The 10,006-nt window shown below is 37.6% G+C and overlaps 2 protein-coding genes across 4 annotated transcripts; both read left to right on the forward strand.

The window, feature by feature from the left end:
- LOC105166087 (BEL1-like homeodomain protein 7) lies at window positions 1,538-5,730 on the forward strand. 3 transcript variants are annotated; one of them, XM_011085312.2, is made up of 5 exons: window positions 1,538-1,999; window positions 2,613-3,654; window positions 4,156-4,523; window positions 4,617-4,677; window positions 4,839-5,730. In XM_011085312.2, exons 2-5 carry the CDS (start codon window positions 2,725-2,727, stop codon window positions 5,451-5,453), a joined length of 1,974 nt encoding a protein of 657 aa, XP_011083614.1. In that variant the 5' UTR covers window positions 1,538-1,999; window positions 2,613-2,724; the 3' UTR covers window positions 5,454-5,730. The 3 variants fall into 3 exon arrangements, with proteins under 3 accessions (XP_011083614.1, XP_011083616.1, XP_011083613.1); XM_011085314.2 differs by having other exon boundaries at window positions 2,688-3,654; XM_011085311.2 differs by lacking the exon at window positions 1,538-1,999 and having other exon boundaries at window positions 2,033-3,654.
- Window positions 6,445-9,531, forward strand: LOC105166088 (BEL1-like homeodomain protein 11). The gene is made up of 4 exons (XM_011085315.2): window positions 6,445-8,464; window positions 8,551-8,930; window positions 9,021-9,081; window positions 9,183-9,531. Exons 1-4 carry the CDS (start codon window positions 7,694-7,696, stop codon window positions 9,330-9,332), a joined length of 1,362 nt encoding a protein of 453 aa, XP_011083617.1. The 5' UTR covers window positions 6,445-7,693; the 3' UTR covers window positions 9,333-9,531.

The following is a 10,006-nucleotide window of genomic DNA, read 5'->3' on the forward strand; positions in this document are numbered from 1 at the left end:
GAAAAAATCCGTGTTAGCATGACTGGACTGATAACTTGATACAGCAATTGACATAAGCTTCCACAAAAGTGACAAGAAGCACGTCTGTAAGACACGGATATATGTTGTCTGTATCCATAAAATGTTGACCTTTTGTCAATTAGAGGGAATAAAAGAATGAATGAGAGTTCAGATAATATTGCATGTCTTTGTAACTGACAATGTTTGCTCCTAAAGATACCTTTGTTAGCCGTCATCACAAAAAATGATTCGCCAGATAGAAACAATACCTAACAATACTTAAAAACTAGTTTATTTGCAGCAGCAGCCCTCATTTTCATCGCCACAGCATGTAGGTGAAGAATTTGGTACCCCTGTCATTTTCCTGGAGAGCTACCAAATTATCGGTATAATGTCAAAATTTCAACTCCAAGAAACCAAATATCGGTAACATGTCAAAATTCGATATAAATATAATATTTGCATTTATTTATCTTATCGCCACTCACCTAATATTTCATCTTAATTTTCTGTTTATTATCTAATTTACACTTTCATTTATCTTATTGTTATTTCAGCAGTGTTACGTATCACTCTTGTCCTAACGCGTTCGTTGTGATATTCAGTAAAGATATAATAGGGGTTTTCTTTTTAGCAAGAAAATCTTCATTGATCCCTTTCTTAAAAATCTTTTTTCACCTAATACTGAAAATTATAGTGTTATAAGGAGACTGAATACAAGAGGGTGACGCCCAGATAAGAGGGTTAATTATATTTAGACCATTTCTAAAAATACGAAATTACACGTTTTTTAAAAATATAAAATTACACTCTTCTAAAAAAATTTTTGAAGTTATATTTACACTCCTTCAAAATTTATTTACACTTAACCTCCTTTCATTAAGATTTGTATGAAAAATGATACATTAACAAAAATAATTGCATAAATTTCAAGTTTACTCTTTATTTAATGTTCCCATATAATGATTTTGTACTTATAAAGAATAAAATATAATGATATCAACTTCCCTCTCTCTCTCTCTCTCTCTCTCTCTATCTATATATATATATATATATATATTATTTATCCTCTATAGGTACAAAAATATACAATGAGAATAATAGATAGGGGATAGAATTGAAAATTGAGATAATTTTTTTTTTTGCTTGCGATAATATTTTTTGTCCAAATCCTAACAGAAGGGGGGTCAAATGTAAACACAGAATTTTCTGAGGGGATATAAATATAATTTCAAAATAATTTTAAAGAAAAGTATAATTTTATATTTTTAGAGACCGTTTAAATATAAACAACAAAAAAAGGGTATCCAAGGTGTATATACCTAACTTTAAAAACATATACAATGGGGAGTTGAACATAATGAAGTAAACAATTGAACCGACCATGGCCTAACTATAGTTATAACAAACAACCACTGGAGCTATGTCTTGAATGGGTGTTTTAAGGGCAATGTTTAGGTCCACCAACTGGTGGTTATGTTTTCAAAACACCAAGCTAACAAACAGCCTAAGCTAAAGACATGTACAAACAACCATGGACCAACCCTTTTGGCTGTTTGACAAATTTTTTCATTGTAGAAGTTTCTAGGCAATCTTATTCTTGGGCTTGTAACTTGTCTCCACGTGAGAATGGTGGCATAAGTGAAAAGGAATATATACATTTTTTTTTTTTAAAAATATGAATATTCAAGAATAGAGCTGGGTTGGTTTGGATGGATTGGATGGAGAGTCATCATTGTTTCTTTATGTTTAATTATTATATCCCTTTTTTCATTGTTCAATGATAAGGAGGGTTGCTGCTGGTGCTGGTGTTTTTGTTTGTTTGGGATCTTTGGAATCAGTTTTGTCTCCATTTGTTGGGGAGACTCTTCGGCTTTTGAGCCCATTTCATCTCTCTTTCCAATCATTCTCTTGACCCCTTTTCTTGCTTCCCCAGTTGAGGGCAGCCCACAAGTACAAGGAATGTTCTTGCTATTATTTCCTTTTCTTTTTCTTCCAGGTAACTCTTAATTTATGTTTCTTGGATGTAACTCTGATGATCATGAGTTTGTAAGAAAGAGTTGTTCTTCATGTTTGTTTCTGATGTGGGCTACTGAGACTTGATTGCCTCAACTGAATTGCATGTTGATGATGAATGGATTCTGGTCATCTTAGTTTTACCGGAACAAAGATGATGAATTCTGGACTTCTTCTTCTTCTTCTTGTCTTTTGGGGTTTCCATATATGGAATGGAGCTCAGAGGACTTTCTTTCTGTAAAGAGAGAATCCTGTGTTCCTTCATTCTTGTTTTTCTCAGACTTCCCCACATTTTTTGGGCTCCTATTCATCAGAAGAATTATTAAATATTTTACGGCTAAAAACCTCTTACTATCTCTTTTGGTGATTTATATGATCTTGTATTGTTTACTGGAGCTGTTAATGCAAGAATTTTGTCAGAAAAAAGATGTGGGTCTTAGGTTGCAAGAATAGGAAAAGGGATGTTGTTGGATCTGCTTTTTATCCATAGTGGGATTCGGATATCAGTTTTTCTTTTTTCCTGCCTCTGGTGCATCATTTTCACATTGACAAGATCAGCCTGCATTTTCTGAGTTCCACTTTTTCTTTCTCTCCAGCTACCAAATAGTTTCAATACAGTCCTCGAAGAAGATCTCTTTGTGATGGTTTATCTTCCACTTGGCCTTTTTCAGCTGGCACCAACAATTTTTGAAGGAGTGCCGTGCAACGATGGCTTCTTTTTATCCTAGTGAAGGAGATATGCTTCCTACTTCATATATGCTGAATCAGAAACTTCCTTCTTATCCGTCATCTGAAATTGCTAACAATAAGGTATATGTCAGCCAGCCTTCGGCTACTTTATCCTATGCGAATTTGTTGTCTGGTAGCTCTCTGTCTACTCATGAACTTGTCGAAGCTGAATCTGTTGGAAGCAGAGACGAAATGGTGTTTATCCCTCCTAATAGTGTTCCAACGGGAATGCAACAAATTGATAGGCAGTTGAACTTTACTCCTCGTTATTCAGATGGCAATACAGTCATAGCAGATACTCATATATTTTCTAAAGAATCAGTGAATGTCAACAGTTCTGAACCAATTCCACAATATCATGGTTTATCTCTTAGCTTGGGATCTCAAGAACCGCCACTCGTGCAGTTGCATTCAGATTTGAGCCAGTACACGAGCTCTAGTCTCTGTTCATTGTTAAGTTCCGATATGCAATCAGAGCTCCAGCTCTCTCAAAATAATAACCTCAAGAGTGTGCAGTACCTATCTTTCGATTTGGCTGGAAAGACTCAGGAGACGGTGAAATATGGAGCTATTAACAATTTTGGGAACTTGATTAGCTCCAAAGAAACGAGCTTTATACCGTCTCCGCATCAAGCACCGGAGTTCACAGGAACATTTTGCAACTCCAAGTATCTTAAAGCAGCTCAAGATTTACTCATTGAATTGGTAAGTGTTCATAGAGCTCCCAAACTGTTGGAAAAATTCCGAAACATGAATGGTCAGGATAGCTCCACAGGGACAGATTTGAAACGGGACGGGTTCTCTGCTGAGCTTCAGGAGTCAAGTAACAATGCTCCTCGTGATCTTTCCCCTTCTGAACGCCATGAACTGCAGAATAAGCTGACAAAACTATTGTCCATGTTAGATGAGGTAAGATGATTATCTCTACATTAACAATTGATCGAGTCCTTCCGTCTGAGTTTTTAATGAGAGGAGGCTCATTATCTTTTACATGTTCTTTTCTGTGGAGCAAATTTGCCTTTGTTGCCATGATCTTATCAGTATCAGAAAGTTTTGATTAATTTTTCATCAGTTACAAACTTTTGCCTATTTGTCTTATTGATCTAAGATGGGATAAGGCTTTAAACATTTTATTCTTGTTATCTGTCGGTTCTCATGTCAAATCACATTCAACTGTTTAATGATTTTCATTAAAGAACCTTCTATACCTGATATGCTACATGAATAAGGGTATACAGAGATCTTTGTTGTTGACTCAGTGGGGAATTGTTATTAAATCCCAGTTTAAGTCTCTGTGTGACTTATATATGCATGTTTGTTGCATATTCATTATCAGTTTCTTTGCTTCTTGTGTTTTTGATGTTAAGCAATAATGGTTTAACGGCCTCTCGTTGTCTGTTTCTTTTGAAGGTGGATAGAAGATACAAACAATATTGCCATCAAATGCAAGTAGTCGTATCATCATTCGACATGGTGGCTGGGCGTGGTGCTGCAGTGCCATACACGGCCCTTGCCCTTCGAACAATCTCCCGTCAGTTCCGCTGTTTGCGTGATGGAATCAAGAAGCAAATTCAAGCTACTCAGAAGAGCTTAGGAGAGCAAGATGTTAATTCACAAGGTGTCCTATCACGTCTGCGCTATGTGGACCAGCAACTGAGGCAACAAAAGGCACTTCAGCAGTTTGGAGTGATGAGACAACCTTGGAGGCCACAGAGAGGCTTGCCTGAAACTGCTGTCTCAATACTTCGTGCTTGGCTTTTTGAGCATTTTCTTCACCCGTATGTTCTTGACTATTTCTATTTCTTCTTACCAGGGGCTATCTATTGTTATGGAACACCGCTCCTAACTACTATTTTTTGATCAATCAACAGTTATCCTAAAGACTCTGAGAAGATTGTTCTTGCAAGGCAGACAGGATTGACCAGGAGTCAGGTAAATACCTTCAAGAGAGAATCATAGCAAATGATATGGCATAGACAACTATTGAGCTGTCTCCTACGATTGTGTATTTACTTGAGTTTATTCAAATCTGAGCATACCATAGTCTAAAATAGAGTCAAGTACCATGATCATAATATTCCTGATTAAATCAGGTGGCGAACTGGTTTATCAACGCACGTGTACGTCTCTGGAAGCCCATGATCGAGGAGATGTACAAGGAGGAGTTTGGGGATGCAGAAACTGAACCAAGATCGTCACCAGAACATGCAACTACAGCTCAAGAGACTTGTGCTTTTGATGACAGAGAGGAAGAGTTCCAGGGGAACTTATTCACTGCAGCCGCAAACAGCAATCAACCAATGCAGTCCAATGAGTCAAGGCCTGATTTCATGTCCAGTGGACACTTGGCCTATGAGAATGGACCTTATCAAGGTAATGAAGTTAATTTTAGGCTAACTCATATGCCAAACGAACAAATTGTTAGTCTGGCTGGGAATAGCATTTTTTCTGATAATAATGCATCAACCAACAAGACTGGTGACGAGAACGTCATAGATGGTAACATTGGAAATCAAGTATCGCTTGCACTGGGGTTGCAGCATAGCGAGAAAGATTCTAAGTCGACAGCAGATGGAGTTGAGGCAAAAGGGAACGACGCAACATCTTCTTCCATGGTTCTTGACAAAATGGATTATTATTACGTGGATCCGGTGAATAATCAGAACAGGTTTGGCAATAGTCATCTCTTGTCTGATTTTGTGGCATGATGAAAAGGGTGGTTGATGAGATATATTTCTTGGCAAGTTCACAAATCAAATAATTTTGTGTAGAAATGATGGAAAAGTCCAGATTAAGAAGGTAGGGGTGTGTGTGTGTTGATAGTCTGTTTTGTATAGCATGTAAAGTTGTTGAAACACTTGTTTGTAAAGGGAACCTTATACCTGTTCTTGTATGTTAGGGTTATACAGCAAATCTGCATACTAACTAAAGTGAATGTTGGAGAGGAATTCTTTGTAATAAGTGAATGTGTAATTTTTCCTTGCATTGGCTGTAAGAAGTTATGATTCTCAAGTATAAATAGAGCGACCTGACGGGTTCGCAGCATGTTTTGTTGGATCCAACACTCGCCCCAACTTCATCTTTGCAAGACCCAAATCTGTCCTGCCTCAATTTCATCTTCATTTTTTTTGCAAGCAAATTTAAGGAAATAAGATTTTAATTAACTAAAATCAAGATTTGAGATGTTTTCTCCTTTTTTAAAAAAGTGGGTTCTTTCTTTCTTTTTTTGTTGATTTTTAAAAACATTCATTGTTTTTTTTTCAATCTCGTCATTTGGTGGCTAAATTCTATTGACATTGTTATACACAAGTGCAATTTCTACACCAAATGAAGATGAAATATGTTTATGCACATTAACCAATTAGCAACCACAAAAATACATGCACGACCCACAATAATTCAGGTTAATTTAGATGTTTTTAAGATGTTCACAATGTTTAATATATATTCATTTGGATGTTTAGTGGTTATACTTCTGCCCACTTATTTTCTATGCAAGAGTTGTGCCCAAGGAACGAGATTGGAAAATAAAAAAGAGATTTAGAAGATTTTTCAAAATCAATTAAAAAACTAAAATAAAAGTAACCCTTTAAATAGCCAACATAACTACAAAATCAAGAATGCCAACTTGGATGCGTCAAAGTACAAAAATAGAAACCATTAGCTCAGCTCAGCATCCAACTAAACTAAGCAGCCCATCAAACCAAGAATCCATCAGCACATCAAAAAACAAAGGCAGTTCATAACCATGAGAACCCTATTAATGTACATATCTGTTTTATTTTCCATTGATGATTTGTGAAAGCAGTGTCCTTTCAACATCTCCGTGGATGACAATAACAGGGCAAAGATGAAAAAGGTTAGATATTCCCATATGTACACAAATTCACAATCAGACAATGTTAAAACTGGGAGTGTGCAAAAGACAGTCCACTTTTTCCTTGCTTTTTTTTTTTTCAGATGGCAGAAATCCCCATTGCAGCAGAAACAAAATTTATCATATGGGCTCTCTTCTCTTCCCTCTCTCTGTGAAATAGCAAGAGAGAGAAGTTTAGGGTGAAAGTGCTTTTTGAGTGTCCCAAAGAAATGTAACAGCAGGCACTAAAGCTGAAAGCTTGATGCTTTTACCTTGTTGTTTTGTAGTCAGGGAAGAGAGGGGGGACCATTAATCCCCCCTTTGTCATTTTCAGCAATTTCACTTGGTTAATAGCTACCCTTGCTTAAAGATGTTTGCAGAGGTCTGTTTACAATAGCTTTTATAGCTTTCTGCTTGCTGACATAGAGGGGTAGGGTACCCTAGACTTCAGAAAAAAAGAAACACAAGACAGCATAAGAGAGAATCTTTGCTTTCCTTGTTGAATGAACTATTATCAAAGGTATGTTTGTCCCAACACTTATAAACTGCTCTATTGCTCACCTAATGCTGCCTGCAACTTCTTGTATTTATCATATCAGGGCTTAAAACTTTGTTTCAAGGGGGGATTAATAATGTCACTTCACAGTGTACTCATCCTCTTTTACCACCCTGACCTCTCTCTCTCTCACTGTACCCTTTTTCTTTCCAAATTTCTGCTTGCAATCTATCTGTGCTGAAGAATGCTTTTCATTTCTGAGACGAAAATGAAAGATTTCTGTCATCGTTTTGTACTTGAATTTACATCACGAGGTTTGCTCTTCTTCACTCAGTGTGAAAGTGATTCTTGATTGTTGATCTCATCATAAAATCTTCTTCTAGACTTCAACTCAGTTATTCAAGACTGTTGCTGCACAACTTCAAATTTACCATTTATCTGTCACTGGAAGATCATTTCTTCCATTTTTTCCATAACCCCTTTTCTTTTCCCCAAGATCAAGAAACTGTTGTATTCAGGAAAGTTTTCTGATCAAGATTCAATCTCTTAAAGCCAAGTGAGAGCAAAAAAAACAAAGTGTTAATCAAGTAGTCAGTATGGTTTCAGAAGATTCACCCTCAAACTCAAATTCAAGTATTCTGCACCAATTCATCATCTCAACCTCCATTGCTAATCAAAACCATTTTGGGAACCAGCATTTTGATGCTTATGGAGCAACAGATTCCGTCTCCAATAGCCCTTATCCCCATTCTCTGCCTTTAAGCATTCAGTTTCTTGGAGACAGAATTTCTAGATCTGTGGACCTTGTTCATCATGCCCCTCATCTATCAGACGATTCTGATATAGGCCACGATAGGCGTCTGATGGATCTTCTTGGAAGATCAACTGAGGCAGCTCAACCAGCTCAGAGGCTTTCACTGTCTTTAGGCTCTGTCCCATGCAGGCAAAGGCCCTTAAACTCAAGCCTGCTCAATCCCAGCTACCTAAGTTCAGGAGATGCAGCAAGAGAATCCTGTAATCTGGGAATTGACCGTGTGATCAACGACTACTCGTTCACCGGAACTGCTTTTGCTTCACTGAATCAATCTTGCTCGACTTCGTATGGAACTGAATCGTTTGCTGCTGCAATTGGAAGCTCAAAGTACTTAAAACCAGCTCAGTCCATTCTTGAAGAAATGGTGAGTGTTGGAGGGAAGGACACTGATATAAGCAACCAGAGATACGTCGAGAAGCTATCCCGTGGCAGTAGAAAAGGGTCTCACGGGCTTTCCTCCGAGCTCAAAGCAGAGCTTTCCAATGGTGAATTGCTGCCTGAAAAGCATGGAAATTATACCAACCTTATAAAGCTTCTCGCCTTGCTGGAGGAGGTTAATTCAATGATACTCAAATCATTTCTTTCCTCTTTTCATAAGCATTTTATCCTGAATGTCCAATTCTTGCATTTGACAAACAGGTGGAAAGAAGATATGAGGAGTATTATCATCACATGGAGGAACTGGTCTCATCATTCGAGGTGATAGCAGGTTTAGGAGCTGGGAAATCTTACACTGCCCTTGCACTCCAGGCCATGTCCAAACACTTTTGCAGCTTAAGAAATGCAATAGTATCTCAAATTCGTGCAACGAAACAAAAGATCGAAAAAGAAATGCCTAAAATCAGCTCAAGATTGTCTCAACTAAGTCTGTTTGATCAAGAGGCTAGGCAGAATAGAATTTCCCTTCAACAGCTTGGACTAATGCACAATTCGCGGCAAGCGTGGAGGCCTATCAGAGGGCTGCCAGAGACTTCTGTCACAATTCTTCGTGCTTGGCTCTTCGAACACTTTCTGCATCCGTATGCATTTTGATGTCGAAATTTCTGATAATTTCAATGTCATAGCAAATTCATGATTGGCATTCACTAATGGTTTCTTGTGTCTTTCAGTTATCCCAATGACTCCGAAAAGCTCATGCTAGCATCACAAACAGGCTTATCAAAGAACCAAGTAATGTTCTTTTATGCTTTCAAAATGATCTCCATTGGACTTATACCCGCATCCTTGTAATCAAACATCAAAATGTGGCTTTGTGGAATGGAAATTTCCAGGTCTCGAATTGGTTTATAAACGCAAGAGTGCGACTATGGAAGCCGATGATAGAGGAAATGTACAAAGAGGAATTTGCAGACTCTTCGACTGAATCAGATCAGCTGTTGACAAGGGAAGGAGTAGGGGACTCGGCTGAAGAGTTAAATTGAAAAGGATGGTTCAAAAGTGCAAGACCTCAAAATGGATGAACAGTAGTTCAATATGAATTGGCTGTTTTCACTTGGAGATATCACTGTTCTTGTTCTTGTGATCTCTAACAGCCAATTCAGGCACAGTTGCTCAATATTCTGTCCACTCTTTTACGATCGAGTTCACGTAAAAACGGAATCATATGATGCGTTCTTCTAATTCTCTTTTTCTGCTAGATAAGTTCTGAGTTTTCTTGGAAAAGCATGATCAATAACCTGAGGTTCTTTCCAGCACTCTTTTCTTTTTTTTTCTCGATACGATTCATTACATCATTCGCTACCATTCATGTATAAAACCTGGTTATTATTACATCAACAACTTCAAATCAAATACCTTAGCATTGACAAAGTATATGAACAATTGAGTCCTCGTGGAAATTGATTACTCAGCATCCTAGTTTATGTTTGGACGACAATTTTGCCGGGGAAAGAAAAAACAAAGAATCAGATGATATGAACCAAGAAAACCATTCATTAGATACGAAAAGATCGATCGTAGACCTCCCTCCCATGCTCACGGTTGATGATATATATACAGCCATGCACGTCTCCTGTGAGTGAAGAGGACAAGAACTGGGGTTCGTCTGGCGTTTTCAGATTAATTTGCAGACATATGTTTTGGTGATTATTCAGAC

The sequence above is a fragment of the Sesamum indicum genome, linkage group LG7, assembly GCF_000512975.1.
Source record: "Sesamum indicum cultivar Zhongzhi No. 13 linkage group LG7, S_indicum_v1.0, whole genome shotgun sequence".
NCBI lineage: Eukaryota > Viridiplantae > Streptophyta > Magnoliopsida > Lamiales > Pedaliaceae > Sesamum > Sesamum indicum.

Bases quoted from the DNA above. Each gene is read 5' to 3' on its own strand.
- LOC105166087 (XM_011085312.2), top strand. From the start codon at position 2,725: ATGGCTTCTTTTTATCCTAGTGAAGGAGATATGCTTCCTACTTCATAT. The intron at 4,524-4,616 runs GTATGTTCTTGA...ATCAATCAACAG, and splicing joins TTTGAGCATTTTCTTCACCC to TTATCCTAAAGACTCTGAGA. The intron at 4,678-4,838 runs GTAAATACCTTC...TGATTAAATCAG, and splicing joins CAGGATTGACCAGGAGTCAG to GTGGCGAACTGGTTTATCAA.
- LOC105166088 (XM_011085315.2), top strand. From the start codon at position 7,694: ATGGTTTCAGAAGATTCACCCTCAAACTCAAATTCAAGTATTCTGCAC. The intron at 8,931-9,020 runs GTATGCATTTTG...TGTGTCTTTCAG, and splicing joins TTCGAACACTTTCTGCATCC to TTATCCCAATGACTCCGAAA. The intron at 9,082-9,182 runs GTAATGTTCTTT...GGAAATTTCCAG, and splicing joins CAGGCTTATCAAAGAACCAA to GTCTCGAATTGGTTTATAAA.